The 24,115-nt window shown below is 38.4% G+C and overlaps 2 protein-coding genes across 4 annotated transcripts; one reads left to right on the forward strand and one right to left on the reverse strand.

Moving 5' to 3' along the window:
* Window positions 1-2,857: 2,857 nt before the first annotated feature.
* Window positions 2,858-10,936, reverse strand: dhodh (dihydroorotate dehydrogenase). 2 transcript variants are annotated; one of them, XM_028578173.1, is made up of 9 exons: window positions 10,831-10,936; window positions 8,493-8,635; window positions 8,198-8,397; window positions 6,943-7,025; window positions 6,365-6,552; window positions 5,336-5,449; window positions 3,952-4,105; window positions 3,707-3,866; window positions 2,858-3,534 (listed from the first exon to the last, which is right to left on the reverse strand). In XM_028578173.1, the coding sequence occupies exons 2-9, from the start codon at window positions 8,601-8,603 to the stop codon at window positions 3,408-3,410; spliced, it is 1,137 nt and encodes a 378-aa protein (XP_028433974.1). In that variant the 5' UTR covers window positions 8,604-8,635; window positions 10,831-10,936; the 3' UTR covers window positions 2,858-3,407. The 2 variants fall into 2 exon arrangements, with proteins under 2 accessions (XP_028433974.1, XP_028433965.1); XM_028578164.1 differs by having other exon boundaries at window positions 8,493-8,705.
* A 98-nt stretch (window positions 10,937-11,034) lies between these two features.
* On the forward strand, window positions 11,035-23,745 carry pkd1l3 (polycystic kidney disease 1-like 3). 2 transcript variants are annotated; one of them, XM_028583260.1, is made up of 24 exons: window positions 11,035-11,131; window positions 11,513-11,718; window positions 12,315-12,410; window positions 12,597-12,622; window positions 12,708-12,744; window positions 12,862-12,923; window positions 13,044-13,106; window positions 13,251-13,409; window positions 13,500-13,612; window positions 13,758-13,881; window positions 14,003-14,125; window positions 14,780-14,999; window positions 15,148-15,329; window positions 15,637-15,867; window positions 16,456-16,557; window positions 17,512-17,690; window positions 18,554-18,700; window positions 18,784-18,986; window positions 20,374-20,561; window positions 20,792-20,924; window positions 21,501-21,696; window positions 21,819-22,038; window positions 22,155-22,239; window positions 23,249-23,745. In XM_028583260.1, the coding sequence occupies exons 2-24, from the start codon at window positions 11,604-11,606 to the stop codon at window positions 23,293-23,295; spliced, it is 3,051 nt and encodes a 1,016-aa protein (XP_028439061.1). In that variant the 5' UTR covers window positions 11,035-11,131; window positions 11,513-11,603; the 3' UTR covers window positions 23,296-23,745. The 2 variants fall into 2 exon arrangements, with proteins under 2 accessions (XP_028439061.1, XP_028439051.1); XM_028583250.1 differs by lacking the exon at window positions 11,035-11,131 and having other exon boundaries at window positions 11,256-11,718.
* The last annotated feature ends 370 nt before the right edge of the window (window positions 23,746-24,115 follow it).

A 24,115-nucleotide genomic window follows, 5' to 3' on the forward strand; every position in this document is an offset into this window, starting at 1 on the left:
ATTAGGATTCCTCCTTATAGGAAGGAGAGACATCAATGTTGTACCAAATAGTATTGAAATCCAAGATATTTCACATGTCAACATAATGCTGCAAGATAACGTCAGGGGATCATCAAGGTTATTAGGATTCATCCTCTCGGCACCATGGACATATGTATCCAAGGGCGTAACTTTGGGTTTAACATTGGGGTGGTTTGAGATCACTACTTTTGAACAAAATTGAAATTTTGAACGTCAAACACTTGCATTCTGGTAAATCTTTCTGCATCAAGTTATGGTGCAAATGTCTATATTTACGTAAAGGAAATTATAATAAGTTTTTGGGGTGGGTTGCAATTGGGGTTATAATCCCCCCTGTAAATTATGCCTTATGTCTGTATCAATAGTCGAGACATCTCCCTAAAAATAAAACATATCAACCTGCTGGTCAGCTGCCTTTGGTTCTGGACTGATTAAAAAAACTCTTTGAGGAGATCACCTTGGTTTCTGGGATTTTCTGAAATTCAAATACAAAATTCAATTTCAAAACTGAAAAACTATTTACTGTAGGTTCCTATAGCCCTAACAGAGTGATGTAGTTGTATTCCTTAATAAGAAGAAAGCCATCTGACCTCAGTCAATTTCTGTTGTATCAGACTGTGTGTTGTATGTTCATTCACTGCTGTATTTTTTCTTTGTTTCTCTACCTCTGCAGTCAAACAAGAACTAATTCCCTCCTCTTCACTGGCTGCATGTCTACTACTAAGACTTCTGCTCTCCAGAGATAACCGCTTATTACTGTTGGTTCGTCACACTACTGTATGTGATAGAAAAGCAACGCTTGAACTCTCGAACCTCGTGAATACATGCATATTGCTAGATACAATAGACGTATATCATCTCCTTCAAGATGATATACGACCTGACCTTTTTTTTCATGTTAGCTTTCAGACTGGGACAGATAAGGGCTGCCTCATAGCTATGATCGATGTATTATGAGGACACCATGCATCTAAGTTAAAGTTGTGCTTGTCTGTAAGCCAGGTCTCACCTCTCCTCCCTGTGTAACAACACATACAGAATACAAGCCTGTCTGGACCTGGCCTCCGGGAGAGGGAGAAGGAGGATAGAGCTGCCCGGCAGCTCACAGCTGATCCTCACAGTACTGCTGCCTTCACTGGCTATGTCTAATGACTGCTGTTTATTCTGGGATTAGCAGGCGGTAATGTAATAGGCTATGACGGCATCTCAATGTGTCGATAAGGGAGGAAAACCCCAAAATAACAATAACAGCAGCAGCCTCTACCCCCAGTGGGAGGCCATGATAACCACAGCTAAAAAGAACAGAGGAGAGTGAGAGTTTAGCTGAAGGGAAGAGGACTTGAAGGGCTTTCTCTATTGCTGCTGGGAACATAGCAAAGTCATTTTAGTTCTATCAAGGCTGAAAATCTCTTAAATCATACAGCACTCCACTGTTTTGGCTGCTGCTACAGATGATTAGGAAGAATAAGTTGACTACACTCTGTTCAGGCAGAAGATGTTTCTCAGCAGCTCTTCCACAGTGTAACCTTGTTCTTGTTTTGCATATTTTTCAGTCTGTGTGATTCATTCGCCTAAACATGTGCTGTTCTCTGAAACTGATGAAATCTAAGGGCGGTACACTGTACAAGTACATTCACAACAAATACATCTCTTTAAAAAGGTAATGTGTTGATGAAAACCATGTGTAGAACTATATAATATTATTGAGGAGGTGGAGCATCATGATGCATCGTGATATTGAATCGATTGTTGTTGTAATCGAATCACATCGTGATACCAGTGAAGATTCGCACCCCTAACGTGTATGATGGGTTTATGGTGTCGTCATTTATACATATTATATGGTCTATAGTTTATTGTGTATTTTGTTATTATTTTGTTGTATGGTCTTGAACATTGTAGTTACTGTGTCATCTTTTCTTGATTTTTGTTTGGGTGGGTGGGTCTGGGATATAGTCATAGCCGCTTTCCGACCGGAGGGATTTTTGCAGTTCCTAGAACATAAAATTCCTAGAACTCCTTTTTTTCTCGTGTTCCGACTGGACAAACGGGAACCTGTGGTTAACTGTCTTTTCGGAATTAAACTCCATAAGTGTGCCCTGCGGGCTTGACAACCTCGCTGTCCGGCCGTCACGCACACACACACACAAAACGCACACACACAAACGCACACACACACACACACACACACACACACACACACACACACACACACACACACACACACACACACACACACACACACACACACACACACACACACACACACACACACACACACACACACACACACACACACACACACACACACACACACACACACACACACACAGAGGAGAGAGAGATACCCGTTTCTCTTCGGGAGACTTGTTTAAATTATGACAAATATTCTATATACATTAGATTTAGTATTTAGTTCATACTTTTTTGGTGTATTTGTTTTCTGATTTTAACGCCATAAAGACTGTTGCCGTGCTTGCATTACTCTTATTGCATTACCCCTCCTATAGTCCCTATGCGGCCAGTGTGAATGCAAATGGAAAAAACGGTTTTGGGGGAGAGTAGTTAGTAGAACTGCGTAGAAGTGGACTTTTCCTATAACTACGTTCCTGTAACTACTTGGTCGGAAAGCGGCTCATGTTGCAAATTGTATCTTTTGTTGTATGGCCCATAACAATCTCTTTTGTCACACACTTTAAGTCATAATTCCATATTATAAAAATAATACAAATCAAGGCTCCAGTTAAAGGACACAGATTATCTAGAATTAATTTATTTATTTTTTGTTATGACTCATGCTATAACAGTATTTTTACTCCAGTTATGCATCTCCCACACTGGAACAAATATCTTTAATATACAGTTCTATGAGGGAAATCTTTTTATGTCAGTTGTCAGGGATTGGACTTTCCTCTTTCTGTGCATTATCATCTTAAATGTGTCTTCATAAGGTTTTTTCACTCAGCTATTCATGTATGAAACGTCTATTTGAAGATGGTTAACACAATGTCAAAATTTCAACTTCTGTATTAGACAGGTCCTGAAACTAAGGATAACAAGTTTTGCCATTTCATCCATATAACATCATGTCAGATTTTTGTCTTTTTGGCTGTTACAAAGTAACAAAGATGAAAGTCTGAAATACAGTTACAAATGCACCACACCTTCTCAACACAACATCAAAGACTTTTCATTACGGACTTCGCCATAATGTTCAAGTAAAGGAGAAAAACTGAGATTTGGTGCCTGGTTTTAAACAGCTAACAGTTCGGACCATATCTCGTCCTGAAAATCAGGGCGGATGGATGGACAATCGCAAATACTCTGCATTTATTACAGTTCAGGAAAAGTTAAGGATCATGTTGCCTGGTCGGAGGAGATGGCAGCTACAGGTGCGGCTTGTCTGTGTTAACATTTACCATCTCTTTCAGCACACTCTGCGCATGTGTCAACCCATCTGCTCCCCTGTGATCTGCTCCAACTGCCTCTGATACACTGCTGAAACCTTGTTCTCTGTAAAAAATAAAATGCATTTATGTTGAAAATTAAGGAGATTGGTCCAATAATAAGACCAATGTTATTAAAAAGGAACCCCTTAAAAAAGGTCTTTAAAATTACACTAAAAGATTTGACCCTAACTTTATAAAAGAAAAACCCTTTAATTCCGATTCACGGGCATACTCACTTAAGAAGTTGTTCCAATTCTCGCTTTATCTTCGTCACTATGGGCGGACCCTGGTAGGTCAAAGCTGTGTAAAGCTGAACCAGTGATGCACCGGCACGGATCTTATCCATAGCATCTTGTCCACTGGCCACACCACCGATTCCAACAATTAGTATTTTACCTGCAAAAAAATCATAAGTGTATTTTATATGTACTTTCTTAATTCTCCGGTGATCGGAAAAAGTACAGAAAATGTAAATAAGTACCTTTGGTGAGGTTGTACATCTCTCTTACAGTGCTAGTAGAGAGGTCTTTGAGAGGCTGGCCACTCAGCCCACCAATTTCAGACTTGTGCAAATCCTGAAGCGTCTCTGGTCTGGACACCGTGGTGTTAGACACCATTAAGCCATCCACTCTGAGCTGCAACAGACACCAAGGATAACATGAAATGAGTGATGTGTATGACTGCATCTACAGGAGCAGAACTGATGTATGTAGGTGACTTTGACTAAAGACCTCTAATGTGAAATGTACTATGGCAACAAAAGAGAGACAGAGTGCTCTTTAAAAAAAAAAATTTTTAAACTACTGAAGTAGTGCAGTGTTTACCAGAGCTGAGAGGAAGAGAGAAGCCAAATGTTTTCAAATGTAAACTAAAGACAGTGTTCTGGTCAGGCAGATACAATAGAGTACAATAGCAAAACAGTCAGCTGAGATATCAAGCAGCAAAAAACACGTGTGGCTTACATAATCATGTAAAAGAACTCCACAGTGACCTTAAACTGAATACATCTGACACATGGTGATCAGGGGAGGAGAAAATAAAGCTCAAAATCTTACATTTCTTTACAAAACAACGACAGTTAGCAAGTAAATTATTTTTTTTCATTAACCATAAGATTGTTGTGCAAAATAAAATGCCAAATTAAAAACCTTGTGAAACAACAAGGAACCTAAATATGTAACTAACATTATATCAGTTAACAGTGCTATAATTTTAACTATAAAAAGCTTTGCCTGAGGATCTGAGGCTTGCGGATTCAGTAACATTTTTTAAATCACTTATAAAAAACTTTTTTAAAAAGCCTTTTATCAATGTTAGCATAAATATTTAATGGTTTCCATTTTTAATGCCATATCTGTTTTATTTAGTTTGCATAAGAGCATGCGATATTGGGTGACTCAAGTTATCAGTACAGTCACCTCAGAGAAGGACCCGAACTTGAATTCAGTTTTTTTCCAGTGAAACGTTTGTAGGTTCTTAAAGGAATAAAAGAACAACACAAATATAAACACTACATATTCAAGATGTATGTCTATAAAAGCAGAATGCGTAAACCTGAAAAGTATTTTTTTCTGGTATTTTTTTTCTTGTTAGCCAGATTTACATTTAAAAACAAATTAAATCTCTATCCCTCCAATAAAAAAAACTAGACTCTACGGATGCAAGGGACACGATCTTATCTGAATTAAAGTTGTACGTACCCATAAATGTAAAACATGGCAGAAATAAAAAAAAATAATTTAAACATTAGTCCTCAAGGAATAAAAGGAAATTAGATTATAATGAAATTAAATTAAAAACAAGTTATACAATACACTCAAAGACCACATTAGGAAATTAAATGACTGCAACAAATAACTTCCAACCTCAGTGACAACATCAGCAATGTCTTGTTTGTCCTGGGCAGTGAGGTCAGGAGCGATCTTCACCAGGACCGGGGGTTTGCGTTCTCCCTGCAGGGCATCACGCTCCTTCAACACCTGAGCAGATTGTATGAGAATGTGAGTATTTCAGGTAAAGCAGCGGAGAGAGCTACAACTATTGGAAACAAGACAGAAACAAGAGTTATTGTGCTGTAAACCTTAAAAATTCAGCCCATAAATGTATGGATGATGGGCTTAACAACAAAAAAACAGAGTAGTTACTTTCTTTAAATAGCCACTTAAGACCATATTTAAGCTTGAATGCATCCTCTTTACCAATTAAAAACATGCTTTCAAATCCTCACATACATCTTACGATGGGGTTTGATAGCATTTTACAGAATATGAATCCAGTTCTTATTCCGCTAACAGATTCAAATTCAATTTTAGTTAGTTTGGTCTGGATTTATGAACTCTGAGTTTTTTATTACACTCAGTATCATACCTAAACCACAGAGATTCTACTGGACATTACCTGAAGGTAGATTTTGTGTGAAGTTAGTTTTTAAACCGCCATATGATTAACTGATCAATTTAACACTTTGTTTTTTTAAAAACCCAACGTTTGCACTGTCAATTCAAACCAAGAATGAGTTTGAGTCTGCCAGCAAGCTGGGCCTACCCAAGATGTATTACTTTTTCCTCCTTTTTAGTCTTTTCTAAGGAGTTCTTTTGCATTTATTATGAGGGTCAAAAGCTAGTGGTGCTAATTTTGCTCCATAATGTTGGTAAGCTTGTTATGTTCCTTTAAGATGCTATTAAGATTCTTATTGTCATTTAAGACATTTTTTAAGATTTATCTACTGTATATAACGATGACTTTTTTAATTTGTAATTTAAATGCAAGTTCAATATTTTTGAAGGGGAAAGGCTGAGCAACAAAGCCAAATGATGAATTTTCATTGAGTTTACATTTTTGTGTTGCTGTTGGACCACAACCCAGGAATTTAGTGAACATTCAGACAGTCCTACCGTATGTAGGAGCTTGCGGAGCTCAACCTTGCCCTGTAGATCCCGGAGACCTGGCGTATTAGGACTGCTGATGTTGACCACCAGGTAGTCAGCCAGCGGGCCCAGCACTCTTACCCCCTCCAAGTAATCTGCCCCTGCGTTCTGGGACAGCTTGTTCTTCCCCAGGTTGATGCCCAGGGGAAGGCCAGCTATACACACACACACACACACACACACACAGACACACACAGACACACACAGACACACACAGACACACACAGACAAACATGACTCAACTGGGTCAGAGGCTGCTGATGTGCTAAATGAGCTGTAAGCAGGTATGGATCAGTCACAATAAAACGTGAGACAAGGACAGGGCCAGGGTCATCAAAATAGAAAAATTGAACCACATACCCAATTTAGTATTTGGCTTCCCTGTTACAAACTAAGGGACTAGTAAATAATAAATGCAAAAACAGGACAAATTTAGATCAGACTTATTATGGTAATAAAACTGTAAGCAAACTCAATGTTTAAAAAGGAAAACTAAAAACAGGTTGAAATTTTCCCACTGAGATGAGAAGTCGCTGCCTGCTAACCTTTACTTTTCTGTTTCTGTGTGTCTCCCCTAGACTTCAGTCTCTGTTGTGCTTCTGCCAAACCACAGCTGTTGAATCCATACCTGGCGAGAAGTGCACACACGCACAATATGTTAACTTACAAATAACAATAATTTTAAAAGCTACTCAAACAACAAATTGAAAAATAACTTTTACACTTTCTTTTCAGTGATAACCAACTGTACTATACCACATAAATAATGACGTGAAGATGTTGATAACTAAATCTCCCCTTTGGGGCTAAAAATACATTAAAGTTCAGCTTGTTAAGGAATGTGAGTACTGGCTTCCTTCCAGCCAGGGTTAAAGTATCATGATAAAATCACATCCTTTGAACGACACGTCTTGTTATGAAATACAACCTCTATTGCTTTGACAACACACGTAAATATTATGTGAAACTTCCAGGCAGGTTTACTCTTATTTGTTGGTATATCTGTGTGAATGGCAATTTTTAGAGAGATGTTGTCATTGCATTATACATGTTTGTTTAGTGATACATATGTACGAACTAAGAAGATATAGCACTCGTCTTAAGAGTTTATTGTGCAAATACTGTACTGCTGTATAAATGATAGCTAACTAGCTCATCCTTAGAATACACCTAATTAAGTCACTCAATATTACAACCTTAACATAAAAATATCTATAGAATATGGAATCATTTAAATCAGATTTTTCAAGGGCCTCTGGCAAAGATTTATATTCCCAGGTGAATTCGCTCTTGTAATAACTCAACACTATAAATATAAATTAACATAAATAACCAATTTGAGTGTGTATTATGAATGAATATAAAGCTATCCTTTGTTTCGCTCCTTAAAATCTGTGTTGCAAATGAATCCTGCAAAGAAAAAGAGGTAAACCCATGAACTCTTATTCACAGCTTTATAAATGTGAACCCTTTGGTAGCCAACCTGTAGGCAGCATAATCTCTTTAAGCACACTGAGCGATGTGATAAAGAACATTATACTGTACAGCTACATTACCGTGTCCTGCTCGTTTTCTGTCTCAAGGATTTTAACATGAACTAAGACTAATGTGACTCCTTTCCTGTTATATAAACTGAATAAGCTCTTTGTGAGACGTTACATAAAAGGAGGGCATTAATCTACAGAGCATGGTTGATAAAAGAAAATTCTACAATAAAGCAAGCAACTAAAAATCAGCATCTTCAGTTGAGCACACCCTTACAATGTCTATCCCTTTGACAAAAGTGTATCAAAAACTTACCTGTTAATAATTGCATGATCTGTAGTGAGTCGAAACACACGTGGTTTGGGGTTCCCCTCCTGAGGTTTAGGAGTGATCGTACCAACTTCAACAAAGCCAAAACCCACCTTGTACAACCCGTCTATGGCCTCTCCATTCTTGTCGAAGCCAGCCGCAATCCCAATAGGGTTTTTGAACTTTAATCCCAGGACGTTCACTTCCTTTAGATTAGATAAAAACAAACAAAACAAAGTCGTAAAGTGTCTAGGATCAATGGAAAACAAATTGTGAGCAGAAAGTAAGGTTATATACTTACCAATGATGCAGGGTCCTGGTAGCGGTTTAGAGGAACCAGACCCAGACCGATCATCTTCACTGCCAACACATGTGCCGTCTCTGCCCCCACAATCCTCTGCAGCAGGGGCATCAGCTGATTGGCATAAAAACGCTCATCTCCAACTGCAGTGAGGTAGGAGGCAAACAGAAAGCTACCTGAGCCGATGACCTTCACTGCGTCTTTTAACTGCTTCTGTGGACGAGAGCATCAATCATTGTATTCGCCCAAATGTACAATGTACACAAGAAAATGATAAATGCATCAAAGCACTAAAAATGAATGCATTCAATTGTCTTTATAGGATTCACATCACACATAAATGACTGTGGATAGACTTGTAGTAGTTCAATAAAAACATTCACGTTTACTTTGTAGTAAGACAATTTTCACAATAAGTTTGTACTGTGTTTTTTTTATAAGGTTGTTGGGAGGGACTTTGCTTGTGCCTTATGTGTTTCAAGTCAATGAGTTTAAACCTGGAATAACTGACATATCATCAAGTTGATATAGTAAACTTGTTACAAAACCATAGTCATTCATTTGGGGTTGTATTTCTGCAACTGGTGAATGTAAATCCAATATTTACGCTGTTTTAGCTCTGTTTATGGTCTCTACCAACTCCTGAAGAGAATATCTGGCTCCAATGTTGATTATAGCTGCTTTAAAGATGCAGGTTAAGTTACTTAAGGAGTTAATTAGAGGCGGAAGATGCTGTCAGACTCACATTCAGTATGCTGGTTTGTCATTCTCTAGGTCTAGAGTATAGGATAGATAGGGTGTACTAGGGAATAGGGAACTACTTGTTTTGTTCTCTGGATTTTTGTTTGTTGGAAGATCACACTAAAGACAGAACAAGTTTGTCATTCACATTGTTGATATTTCTGTCTTTATATATTTAAAAACAGACAAAGCATGAGTAAACTTTTAATATCCACTGTAGCTGTATATTGGCTTCCAATACCGTTACTTTATCTTCATACACTTTACTTGAGAACTGTCATATACATACATACATACATACATATATATATATACATACATACACTACCGGTCAAAAGTTTGGGGTCACTTAGAAATTTCCATTCCAGACAGAATACCAGCAGAGATCAGTTGCATTGTTTTTTTTAATCAGGGCAGCAGTTTTCAGATTACATTATGTGCTTATATAATTGCAAAATGGTTCTCGACTGTTGTAGACAGAAGTGGCTGAAGAAATGCTTGAAATTCCATGCTTTTTGGTCTAAACGTCATACCCAAATTAAAAGTGGTACAGCTCCCATATACTTTGACACTTAGGGGTGTGCCTGATATCATTGGAAAGGAAACACTCAAGTTGTGTCAGGGTGATTCTAGGCCTTACTGACACAGAGTTACAGAGGCTAGAATGGAGATTTTTTATTTCTGTCCAAGTTATAAATCTGTAAAATTATTAAAATAAACTGCTGTAAACACATCTGACAGGTGACAGACAACACAGCATTAGCCACGTCTCAGCTTACTACAGAAAAAAATTCAGAAGCTAAAAGACTCAAAAATGGATTTTATATGAATTCTTTTCTACAAATATGTCTGTGCGTTTTTTTATTTCTATTTGAAAAGTGCAAATAAAAAAGCCAAAAAACTACAAAATACAACACTCAAATACACAAACAAACCCACATCAATCCCCTTTCCAATGATATCAGGCACACCCCTGAGTGTCAAAGTAAATAGGAGTTGTACCACTTTTAATTTGGGTATGACGTTTAGACCAAAAAGCATGAATTTCAAGTGTTTCTTCAGCCACTTCTTTCTAGAACAGTCGAGAACCCTTTTGCAATTATGTAAGCAAATAATGTAATCTGAAAACTGCTGCCCTGGTTAAAAAAAACAATACAACTGCAGCAGGTATTGTGTCTGGAATGGAGTGGAATGGAAATTTCTAAGTGACCCCAAACTTTTGACCGGTAGTGTATATACTTTTCATTATGCATATATCACTATTCCTGTTATGGAGAAGTATAAAGTAGCATAAAAAAAGAGGCTACTCTGACTTACTAAAAGCATAGCCTACTGCTAAATACATAACTCTAAACATCTGTCTTTGTGCCGTTTTCTTACAATAACCGCCCAAGTTCTCAAATAAAACTCCACAGCGTGTGTTGTTGTATGCAAAGACACAGCAAAGCTAACCTGCAGTGTTTCCTGGCTTAACGTTACTTTTGGGCGGAGCAACCGAGCTAGCAAACAAGAACTGTCCCATCAAGTTTCGTGGCGACTTTCTAAATGATCGCATTCTCCTACAAAAAAGATTAAATTAGATTGTATGTGGAAATACCTTCAGATGTCCCGCCATGGTCGCAGTGCTGTCATTGCATTAAAGGACATTGAATGCATTTCCTAACATGAAACACACGCGGCAACAACTTCCTATACATCCTCTCGCGATATTTCCATCATGGGTTGTAAAAAGCTAAATAGAGATGCAGAGATGTTGGCCATTAGTAAATTTGCTTTTCAAGAGACGAAGTGAAGGCACTGAGTAGCCTATTTAGGGTGATTTAGTTTGAGAATAAGATATATATATATATATATATATTAAGAATATATCATTGTAATACATATGATGATAAGATACAGTAAGTTTTTCATGTTAACAGCAAAACATTTCCTTGGTCAGTATGGCAGGTTCAGCTTTTGTGAACTTTGGTGATGCCAACTTTACTTTGCATCTTGTTTGAGTGTCTGCAGTGATTTTCCTAATGTATTGAGAACATATGCAGAGTTTTTCTGGAGAAAGCTCTCTGATTTCCATGTGACAGACGGAAGTGATCTTGCTCAGCTCCAGCAACAGATCCTGCAGCATTATGTGCTTTAGCTCTGTACATTATTATAACTATGGGCATGTTACTTCAAACCTCTGTCTTTTTGTGGATATCAGTTGGATTTCTATCTTTACCAAAGACGTCTGATGCCTATACAGGCAATTACTCCCTTGCGCGGTGTGAATTTGTTTTCAGAAATGTCTGTTTTGAGTTTGTTGGGGGATCTAAAACCTGGTCCCAAGCCAGGAGCAGCTGTGAAAAGCGAGGAGGGGAGCTCCTGAAGGTGATGAACAGCCCGATCAAAATGTTCCTAAAGAACATCACCAGAGAGGGAAACACCGGCAACTTCACCTGGTGGCTAGGGAAGGGGGTCCAAGGGCAATACCAGGAACCCACCTTATGTGAGTTTTCTTTTTCTTTTTACAGTTTATTGTGTTTTTCACTTGTGATCATTGAAATGAAACAGTGTATGTTCGAGACCTGTCACAATCTTTACATGCAAAGTGGTGGACAGTTCAAGCACATTCAGTTTTTTTTTTCAGGTTGTTTGATTTGAGTCAATTTTAGAGGCCTTGTGGCTAAAGGTTATTCAATATTTCAAAGAGAATTAAGTACACATTAGAAAAATTTAGGAATTTAGGGGTCAACAATTTTGTTGTTGTTGATAAAACATATCTTCCAGCTCCTAAAATATGAGGATTTGCTGCATTTCTTTGCATTATATCATTGATATATATCACAAAATAAATATGTTGTGATTTTGTTGGTTAGACAAAACAAGCAATTTGACTTTTTTTACATTCTTTTTCACATTTTATAGACTAGTTGATAAATAACAGATTAATCAATAGTTGTAGTAGTCAGCCTACTTGTTTTTGTCTTTATTGGGTTCAGGGTAATGCAATTGTAGCTCAAAGCAATGTCCCAAAAATTAAGCTTTTCTAATGACATGTCTGTGTGTTTATGTACACACACATTTATTTTTTTGGCAAAACAGTAAATGCTGAGAACTGCACGTACATGAAGCTGAATCCTCTTAAGCTCATCAAAACATCGGACTGCAAGCAGAGACGAGGCTTCCTCTGCACCCACAGTATGCAACAACAGCTTACTTTAACTCTGTCCTTCTTTACCTTTTGTCTTTCCTTTTTCTCTGTCTCTCTGTCTTCCTTTCTTCTCTTGCATTCATAACTGAGTGAAGTTTATTACAGTTTAATTCTTTTAATTTCACTTTACATGCAATATGCTGTTTGTTCAAAGTTTCCTTCTTGTTTTAAAGATGCGTGGTCTTCTTCAAACACAAAGGTAAGAGATAATGTTCACAGTCGGTAGGAAGCTGTATTAACATCCAGACTCAATTTTCATGCTAGTTTTGTTCTTGTTTTCTTAGCAGAGCACAATCGTGTCTAGTCCTGCAACCAGATCTCGTAAGTTGAATTGAAACATTATGTGTCGCATCAACAATAAAAGTGGGGAATGTAAGAAGTGGGATGTGTATCTGCCTCTCCTACTTTCTCTACATCTCAAACACACTTTGATTTCAGGACCAAAAAGGGATGTAAATGCCATGGCTTTGTCTGTTTCAAACATTCACACACTTCTCCTGGTGAGAGATGCCTCATTAATTTCACATACAGATTGTTTGACCCACAAATCATGAAACCCATTGAATAGTAATAGTAGTTAATAATACCCCAAGTTCACAAGTGCTGTTCTTCTGACATAGGAAGCAGATGCAGAACTGCTGCGAATGGAAACGACAGTAGGGGAGCCAACAAACGACAACAGGGTGGGTACCTTCACTTCATGGAAAGTGTTACATTATTGTTGTTGCATTATTCACCTTTTTTATGCTGAGAGATTAAGTCATTAATTTCTTTAATGTTTTTTTTTTCCTTTTCTCTTTTTTCCTTTCCTTTTTTTCCTTTCTCAGGACAAATTCATTCAGTATTTGTTGAATGGCGTTAAAAACCTTGCTAAAGATTTTTTTTTGCAAAGCAATGACACTATCAGTCACATCATCAACTGTAGCAGTGGCATCCTCCTTCTCTCATTGACCAAATGTGACATCCAGACTAACACGAACCCTACCGTAAGTACTGTGACAGCATTTCACTTTTGTCATCATTATGGCTGGTACACTCAGGTGATGTTGCACCCCCCCCCACCCCCCCCTCTCCAGTCTTTGTTTGAGGAGGTCTTTGAAATCTTTCGGACAGTCGCAATGCTGGTGGGTTTATCATCCAAACAGAGCATTGTCATCAGGTACCCAACAGGCACCATCTATCAGAACACGTAGGTATTTTCTTTCAGAGTATCACTCGTCTGGTATTTCTGGTATTGCAAACACATTTGCAATTTTTAACCATATAAAAATGTCAGCAAGTATGTTTAAAAACTGCTACACAGTATATTCTAAATGTGATTTCCCTCCTTTCAGTTACACACCTGCTGACCTCGGCAATGCTGTGCTGGGTTCAAAGCAAGATGGTGTGTTCATCAAACTCCCCTCATTTGCAGCATTTCAGCCTCAGCTTGGAACACAAAGCACAATCATCGCTCAGGTGTGTGTGTGTGTGTGTGTGTGTGTGTGTGTGTGTGTGTGTGTGTGTATGTGTTATTGTCATGTGTATGTGTTTTTGTTGTCATCTACAGTCTTTTCAACAGAGCTTTTCTCCTTCTTAGATGGCTGTATTCTCACAGAATCCCCATCCATCTAATAACAGCATCTCAGGAACTGTTTGCAGCCTCATACTTAATAATGGAGTATCAGACATAAAGCTGGCCAACCTGCCAGAGATGATAGAGGTACAACCAATTTGAGAATTGGGTATCATTTGTGTCATTTGTACAATAGTGCTAATTTTTGGATGTAGGTGGCAAGCAAATGTGACATTTGCAGAACAATACAGATAATTTAATACCATGATTAATCCATAGAGTCAGTTATTGCAATTTTGAAATTGGCAGAGGTGAGATTAACATGTCACATGACATGAACCAGGAAACAACCAGTTTTATTAGAAAGGTTCATCAGAGCGACTGCACAGAGAGTGAAGCTCTTCGCTGGCAGGTGAAAAGAAGCAGCTAGTGACACCTTGTTTATCAGAGCACTAACCCTTGCCAGATCCACAGTGAAGTAAGCAGTGACAAAAAACACAAAACAGAAGAATTTACTGTTTCAAATTGGGGACAAAAACGTGGTCACATCCTTTGTTTAATGTATTTGAAAAACTCCCTTCAGGCAGACAGTATAGGGTACCCACATCTGTTTCAAATTAGATTTTTTTTTTCTCACGCAATCTATTTTTGTCCAGAACATTGTCGAATTTGCCAACTTTATTGTTTAGAGGAAAAATACCTCTTCTTAATTGTTAAATAGTAAAATATGATTCAGGGCTATGTTTTTGCTTGATTAAGATATTCTTTAGTAATACTAACTTGCTCTCTCTGGTTTTCTAGATCTTTTTGCCTCGTCCAAATGCTTCAATACTGATGAACAGTACCGTTGTGTTGGAGAAAAACACAAAAGCGCTGACCAATATCAACGTCTCAGACGCTAATATGACCATCTTCTTCAGCGTGGAGTCCAGTGCTAATGTGTCCTTGGTTCTTAGGTTGTCTCAAGGGTCACCTCCTAATGATACATATTTCAGCAACACAACCACCTTGAACCTAACAAGTAACTGCCACTACATGCAGGCATTGCTGCATACCATAACCTCTGATTGTGTAGTTACTGAGTTCCTGTAACACTGTCTAGAATAGGAGAGACAATATTTTATTGGTATATTGGTATGAAGTCATATGTTGGCTGATTTTTGCAACAGGAGGCTATCGCTGGATGATAACCCCGAAGATGTTACAGCATACACCTGGAGTCTGGTATGTTGACACTGGACTCTTCGATTCTACTTGGAAGCCAGGTCTGACGCTGAGGATCACTTCTTTTATGAGCAAGTGCTTGTACTGGGACATAGCGAATGAGACATGGAGCACTGAGGGCTGCCGGGTGAGTTTTCACCTGGATACTTTGGCCCTGCATGAGCAGAAATGTTCTAGCAGCACCATTTTAGTTTAGTTTATTTAAGGATTGCTATCAGAAGCACACACATGTGCCTCTGGTCTTCCTGGGGTCCTGAACATAAAGATACAAGACATACAATAAAATTACAGACATTTTAAGACATAACACAATCTCCTAGACAGATGCACAAATGAGAATAATTAAGGACTTAGCAGTACAATTAAATATGAAAACAAAGAGAGAAGTAGTTCCATAACTGACGATATCAGTGATGTGCTGTCTTTCATCTCAGGTGGGGGACAAAAGCACTCCAGAACAAACACAGTGTCTGTGTAACCACCTCACCCTCTTTGGGAGCTCCTTTTTTGTGATGCCAAACTACGTGGACCTTTCTCGCACAGCAGAGCTGTTTTCCACCTTGTCTCAAAATTATGTGGTGCTGGCACTGCTGTGCGCTTTCTTCGGGCTCTACCTGGTCACTCTGCTGTGGGCCTGCTATGCCGACCGCAGGGCACGCTCTAAGGTCAGTCTCTCCTAACAGCTCTCATAAGACGTCTTTTTGTATGTGTGTTTCATACTATGTGATGTTTCAATCAGTGATGGAAGAAGTACTTGCATATTTTACTTAAGTAAAAGTAGCAATACCTCAGTGTAAAAATAAATCCTACATTCTAAATCATACTAAAGTAAAAGTAGCCTACGCAAGTATTAGCGCTAATTTCTCATATCCTGCAGGGTTACTTAATCATAATAATACAACTTATTTTATTAGTTGATTTATATTTTGTATTTATAAAGGACAAGTACAAAATTGTACTAAAGTACAGTACTTGAGTAAATATACTTAGTTACTTTCCACCACTGGTTTTAACCCACAGTCCAATGTTACCATGTATTCAGCTACGAGTAATCTTCCAGCCACATTAGGAAAATGCATACTCTCTTGTTAATTATGAGCTATTTTTAAGTGTGCCGTCTCCCAACATTAAGCCATAAATGTCCTTTTTTTGGAATGGTGGATATTTTGTTTGGAAACCAAACTATTCATATTCATTCCACCTGTCAACACATTCTTATTTATGAACCACCATGTTTTATGTTGAACTGTCAGAGAAAGATGACTCTGCTGGAAGACAACCACCCAGGCGCTCAGTACAACTATCTGATCGGTGTCCAAACTGGCCATCGCAAGAATGCTGGGACCACCGCCAATGTAAGAGTCTTCTTTCATTGACAGAATTATGGTTTGTTCCTATTTACTATTGTTTACTGCTACCATACATCTTGGCTTAAAGATCCATACTGTATGTTTAAGCCTGTTTACAACAAATTGTGTATACTTCAGATTAATGCATTTTCGCCTACTTCTCAGAGTGCTAGTTGGTTCACTTCAAGTTACAATATGAAAATAGTTGATGCTAAACATTTTTAGTATGTTGAAAGCATGGATTCTTTTTAAATCTTTGCTGAGGGAAGCCACAACATTTGAGTTTAACTGAATAGCATTGCATTCACATGTATCTTCTCATAAAATCTAATCCAGAAGGCAACAAGCAAACATAGCCATTGTGAAAAGGATAATGTAAACTTGGGATAAACCCTAAAGAACAGGGTTACAATTTTTAAAGTCTGTCTTAAACCAATAGTAAGGGGCTTATATGAACAACAGTCCATATAGACAGGGGGACTGATTACAGCAAGCAAAACCTTTTTCAACAGTCATATGGGCACCTGACTATTGTTTTCAGACAGACTTGAAAAATTGTGAACGTATTCTTTAACAATTAAAGTAGTTTTTGGGCCAACTCACAAGTCTTTGATGTTCAAACTTCGCACCAACACCTAAATGCATCAGAATGCTGGACCCAGCCACTTACAATAATAATCACTATATAGAGAGGTAATAACTGAATGTGAATACATTGAAGGGCAAAAATGAGGTGTGATTTAATAAAAAAGTTAAATATTTTTTAAAAATCAAGTATGAAAGTATTAAAAATGCACTGATTAGTTTAAATCTATGACCTGGTAGTTATGTAAAGTTACACAATTTATAGTAAATGGACTAAACTATGACACTAAAGTGTGGTCCTTTACACAATCTTGGTTCAGGTCACTGATGTATGAACCCAGTGCTGTTACATCTGTTTGTTGTGCTGTCATGTAGGTGACAGTGAAGCTGATTGGCTCAGATGGCGAGAGTGACATACACATCCTCACAGATCCTGAGAAACCTGTGTTTGAGAGAGGAGCTGTGGATATGTTTCTGTTGGCCACCCCCTACCCACTGGGCGAAGTGCAAAACCTCAGGCTTCAGCACGACAACTCTGGAGGTCACCCATCATGGTACTAGGGAAGCAATTAATACATGTAGTACTATTCCAGAGCAGGGCACAGTGATAAAAAAAAATGAAGTTTTTCAGATATACAGAAACGCTAATTTCCTATAGTTGTCCATGGCAGCTTTCTGAAAATGGCATGATTTGTTTTAAAACAAGTATAAATTCAGTTAACTTGCAGGTTCTTTTTTAGGTTGTACCTTGACGTGAAATTTTACATAGTTGTGTAGTTTTTTATGCCTGAGTTTATTCAGCTCTACACTGGACATGTGAATAATTGGTGGGTCTTACTGTAAAACTGTAAACAGGGTTGTTACAGTAGAGCTGTGTACAGGTAGCTTTTATTGCCTCTCTACAGGACAGCTTGCTGGCTTCTTCACAGTGACACTTTGAAATGTCAGGCCTGTCTCATCATTTAACACTACCTTGTTAACACTTCTCATTAAATACCACTCTCAGCATACTGTTCTCATACACACACTTTGAGGAGAATATATCTGAGCTACAGTATAATATAGAAAGGAAATTGGTCATAAAGAATCGCACAAAATGCTTTGGGCAATATGCAGTGCTGTAGTACTTCCAATATGACCAATGTATCGGAGGTTGATGCTAGCTTTAATATTAGCTTCGCCCACTGTCAAGAAATCCATGTGTACAGTAAGTGGTAAATGGAAACTTAAAAATAAAATACACAACATACATAATATGTATATAAAATTCTCTAATTGTGCTACCATTTGCTGCTCCCTCTTTGCAAAGTTGCCCAGTGTAGCTTAAATATTATCTAACATCTGCATATCTCACATAAAATTACTCTTATGGTAAACGTTTAATGTTTGTTGTTTTATGAATTCCCCTTATAATAAGGTATATAAACAAGGTGACTGTACAAGACCTCCAAACACGACATGTGATTCACTTCTTTTGTGACTGCTGGTTGAGTGCTGACCGTGGAGACAACATGACAAAGAAAACCTTCAATGCTGCCAAGAACAACGAGATTGCCAGCTTCAGGTCAGACCACTTTACACTGCTGAAATAAACAAACTCAGCTCTTGAGGAAATGTCATTTTTGGGTTTCTGTTTTTCTTTGCCAGGAATATTTTCCATAGCAGAACATCGACTGGCTTCAGGGATGAACACATCTGGGTGTCCATAGTGGATCCTCCCTCACGTAGTCCGTTCACACGTGCCCAGAGGGTCTCTTGCTGCATGAGCCTGCTCCTCTGCACCATGGCCATTAATATCGCCTTCTGGAACATTCCCATTGATATGAACTCGCCAGTAGTCTTCAAGATTGGTGAATTGTGGAGTCTTTAATTATTTTAGCTGTTGATTAGCTTCATGTCCTGAAGTGTGAGGTTTCATTCAAGAGGGAAAGCTAATATTTATGTTAATTTCATCAGTGTTGTTGTTGGTTGTTAATAATTGTGTTATAGGTGTCTAAAGATGTTTCTAGAATATAAGGTCACTTACACAACAAACCTACAGTTGCATAAGAAAGTCACTGTATTGATCGTAAAACCTACCAAACATCTAAATTGTAATATAATGAAAGGTTTTCTTCAGGTCTCAAAGTTTTGAATGAAATGATAAAAGGTAGGAGACAGTTTCCGAGCTGTAGGGGAGGATGTAATTGAGAATCAAGTTAATTGGCTGTTGGTTTTCCCTTGATATAATGTATTATCTCCAAAACCTCTGCTTCCACATGTGCAAGTGAAGCATTTCAAACTGTGGAGGCGTCAGCACAGCCTCAGAATAAATGAATATGTGTGGGATGAGGAACTAGAGCCCCCTTTACAAACATTTCCGTAATGTTGACATGGTAGCTGGGTTTTATCTAATTAACTCACTCATTCACATTTAGCCGAATGCAGAATGTCTACACGAGAGAGCTGTTTAGTCAGTCTCTGACCAGCTCTGCATGGTAACAGTAAATGCTGCGGAGGTACACATGTTGATGTCGCCACCTGCAGGCAAAAGAAAGTAATAATAGTTATAAGTAAGCTTAACACTGACAGGCATTCAGGCATGGTAACAGCCTGTGTGTGTGTGTGTGTGTGTGTGTGTGTGTGTGTGTGTGTGTGTGTGTGTGTGTGTGTGTGTGTGTGTGTGTGTGTGTGTGTGTGTGTGTGTGTGTGTGTGTGTGTGTGTGTGTGTGTTTGGGATTTATCATTTTACACTGGGGCTTTTGTTTTCTTTTAAAATCAGCTGGTTGGCATAGAAACACTCATCCGCAGTGAGGTCGGAGGCAAACAGAAAGCTGCCTGAGCTGATGACCTTCACTGTGTCTTTTAACTCCTTCCGTTGACAAGAGCATAACAATTAATACATAATAAAAAAATGTTTTCAAAGGACTCGCATCAGACATGAATTAGCCTACTGTTAATAGACTGGTAATAGTTCAATAGAAAGAATGAATGGTAGCCTTCATTAGTAGTCCTTGAATCCTGTTAGCTCCATTTCGCTCTCCACCCACTCCTAAAGGGAAATATCTGCCCCTTAAGCCAAATGCTCCACAATTTTCACCAGTCAGTCACTAACTTTGTCAGTTTGCCATTTGGTCTTGGGCATAGGGATAGTGAACAGACTTTATCAGAGCTTTAATTAGGTTAAAGAGAGCCATGAAACCAATTCAGTTGCTTCTCATCACTGACACTGTGTCCTTGTTTTTGTTGTATTTCCAGGTTCATTGCAAATCACCTGGCAGGAGGTCATGGTGGGGATAGAGAGTGGTCTTCTCATGTTTCCAATCAACATCCTCATCATCACCATCTTCCGAAGCATCAGACCTCGCGTGATTTCAAAATCTCAAAAAGGCGACTCTGAGGAGAACTTAAGACCCCCTGCAGTTAATATACCAACTATTCTGAAGGTGTGTTTTGCATGATGTAATCTCTAAAGGTGTGACTGTGTTTAGCACTTTTTTTTGTGTGATTTGTGCATTACTCTGATTGCCTCATCACTGACCTTGTAAGCCCAGTAACACATTTCCCATTCAGTTTATGTTGCAGTTACTGCAGGTGCCCTGTGCGGCTTTAACGTCTGCTGACCTTTATATTGTAAAATATTGGTATTTTTTGTGCATCCCTCGAACATCCCTAGGACACAGAGAAGGTGATTTCTTTGGTGAGCAGTAGTCCGAGAAACAAGATGTCAGAGATGCTCAGGCTGGAGTCCACCGCTGACCTCTACCCTGCTTTGGACAGGGTGCATGAATTCATCCAGCTTATGCAAGGTGTTTTTTTTATTTTTGTGTTTTTGTGTTATATATCTTTTTTGTGCACGTTATAGGTTTACAAAGTGAAAAAGCCCAAAGTCCACCCGAAAGGGACTTACCATCTCAAACAGAAAACACTGTTCACAAACTGCTCCAAACAGCTCTATTGTAGTCCAGCCTTTACTTCTGTGACGAACGTGCATCACTTTGTAACACGTTATAATGCTCGCCTAGCTGCTAGCATGGCACGCCCTCATGCTCTGCTTCTGACTGGGTAGTAGTCCTTACCTAGGTACTGTGCATGTGCGACTCCCAACAAAGGAATAGAAGTGTGATGCCTCACTCATAGCTAAAACAGAGAGCTCAACACACAGGGTGACAAGAGGAGCTGCAGCAATGTGCAGTACAACAAAAATATGGTGTTTTTTGAAAATTAAACCATGTAAACCTATTCTGATATCACCTCTAAATACAATTATGAACCTGAAAATGAGCATAATATGAGCACTTTAATTTAAAAAAGTGAGCATTGGAGTGTATATGCTGTGCAGAGAAATGTAATGGCATGCTGGGCTGTATGTAATCCTGTCAAAGGGGAGAGTGAGAGTGACCCCCACTGGGTGTACTGCAGCAAGTTCCTTCTGGCTGGTCTCTGTCACCTCCTGATGTGCCTGGAGAAACTGGATGAAAAGCACTTCCCGAGTCCACAGGAGTACCAGCAGACCCTCAACTTCACAAACCTGCTGGTTCGCAAGGCTGAGATGGTCTTCAGTAGCCACTTGGCCTACTGGTCAGCACTCCAGCCGACACACAGACATAACAACTGAAATATTTGTATAGAGTAGTTCTGGTTTTATTTGACTGGAACATTGTGTGTGTTTTCCTCTCATTCCTTCCTTCTCCTTGGCCCAGCCCGCCTCCCTTAAAGAAGAAGAAGAAGAAGAAGGCGAGCTGCTGGCTGCCCTGGTGGTGTGTGTTCCTGGGCTGGTTCTTGTTGCTGTCCATCAGTGGATTATCCACTTACTTCACTCTGGTGTTTGGCTTGTACTACGGCAAAGAAAAGTCAATCAAGTGGGTCATGTCTCTGGGCCTCTCCCTGTTCCAGAGCATCTTTGTACTGCAGCCTCTCAAGGTGGGTAAATACGGAAAAACTTAAAACTATATTCTTTCCAGCATGCCACACCAGATAAAGGATAATATGACTACATGTAAGATAATTTTCTTTCTTGTGGCTTGTTTTGTTCACAGGTCCTAGGCGTTGCTGTGTTTTTTGCCCTGCTGCTGAAACCTGTAGCTGTTGAGGAGTCTGAAGAAATTGAGCAGGTGAAGTTAGGTAAGAAAAACATTATGCAGTCCATCTGTTACCAGAACAGGTTGCTGTTGGTGAAATATTGTGTAGTAAGTGCTTTGCTCAAAAATGTCATGTCTGCTACAATGTGTCATGCATTATGTAATCTTTTCTTTGTCTTTAATATTGTCGGTATTCATCTACCTGCGATGTTTAGTACTGAGATCTGTTTTTCATCATCCTTAAAGCTGGCACAATCAATATTTTACATTAACAATGGGTCAAATGAGTACTGTAGGTAACAAACCGACAGAGAATTATCACCCACCTCTGCAGTTCCGCTCGGCTCTTGTCTTTTAATGCATTGTGTTGGTTTTACAGCCCAAACCTAAATTGTTTTTGTTCACTCTCAAAGTGTTGTTTTCGGATGCAGCAGACTTTGAAACCCACTGTATGCTACCTGCTCACTACCAAACAGCAGAGTTAGCAAGTAGCTGGTGAACATAGTGGAGCATTTATCTGCTAAAGAGCCACGTATTTAAATGAGGAGTTGGTGGAGACCAAAAACAGAGCCCCATGGCTGCTGTATGTGTAAATAAGCAACTGTAACACATTGATAAAACGTTTGCCATGACAGCTTAAAAGTGATAATATGTCTTATAAATAATATGTTTTATAAACTAGCAAAAACTCCTGAGTAGAAAAACTACCTTCTAGGATAAAACGTGAGATGCTGGATTGCAAGATTAGAAAAAGCCTGTAAATTTCATTTATCGCATAAATTGTTTAGTCCAAACTACCTATTCATAATTCATTAAGCAGACAGAGGTATACATTCCATTTTCTTTCAGGTTGACTGCAGAGAGCTCTGATGTAATGATGCATATGAAATAGTAAAAATATTTGCTTTGACAAATATAAACTACTGACCCTTTTAGTTTCCTGCTTCTCCCGAGTGACTTTTTTTTTCCTTAAGTGTATCGGTGCATTCTTCCTTTAGTTAAAGAGCAGTAAAGTACTAAGAGTCTTACTGTTCTTCTTCTCCATTTAACAGAGCAACAAGACAAGTGTAGACGGTACTCTGGCAGGGACACACTGTGAGGAAGCTGTATTTAGCCGGATAAGCTGTCTTCTCCAACGGGCACAGCTGTGACCCACGGCACCCTCACTTCTTAAACACTCTTTTGCACTTATTATTAGTTCTAACTTTCTGGATATGTATAAAAAATATATTCAGTTTTTTTGTATGTGTACAGAATTTCCAAAGCCTGAAACGTGAGTCAGAGTAAATGGGTAATAGGTTGTTCTAGCATATCAAAGTGTTGTTTTTTCCAAGTAATTTACTATCTTTGATGATGCATATGTAAAGACAATTTCTGGTTGCTTTACTTCAATTCATGTCAACATACAAAATTAGTAGACTCCATTTAGAGCTTTAAGAGACATTACCTGCACCTTTAGATATCGAAAACTGTAAGACATATCATGAGCTCTTTGAGATATTTTGAGAGTAAACTGTCTTCAATCAATCAATAAAGTAATGGAATAGAAGCCCTGCTAGAATTATTGAATTTCTTTCCAGATATACTATATAAAAAGTATGTATACAATCTTTCAAAGACAAAAATATATTTATTTTGTTCTTTTTGTTAATTTTTGAGTTTATTTAATTTGGGTTTTAGTGGAGCATTTAGTGTTCCATTATCATTATGAACAATATTTCAAGACTCAACAAAGCGAGAAAATCCTTACAAAATGATAAAAACCTTACCATATTAATTATTGGCACAAATTAGTTGCTATTAGCAACTTTGAATAATTGATATGGTCGGCATTCAAAGACAACAGCCACAGCCTACTGCTGTTAACATGACTAGTCGTACCATTGTATCAAGGCTTTTAGAAGAGTGAGAAGGTGCTT

The sequence above is a fragment of the Perca flavescens genome, chromosome 1 (assembly GCF_004354835.1).
Source record: "Perca flavescens isolate YP-PL-M2 chromosome 1, PFLA_1.0, whole genome shotgun sequence".
NCBI classification, from domain to species: domain Eukaryota; kingdom Metazoa; phylum Chordata; class Actinopteri; order Perciformes; family Percidae; genus Perca; species Perca flavescens.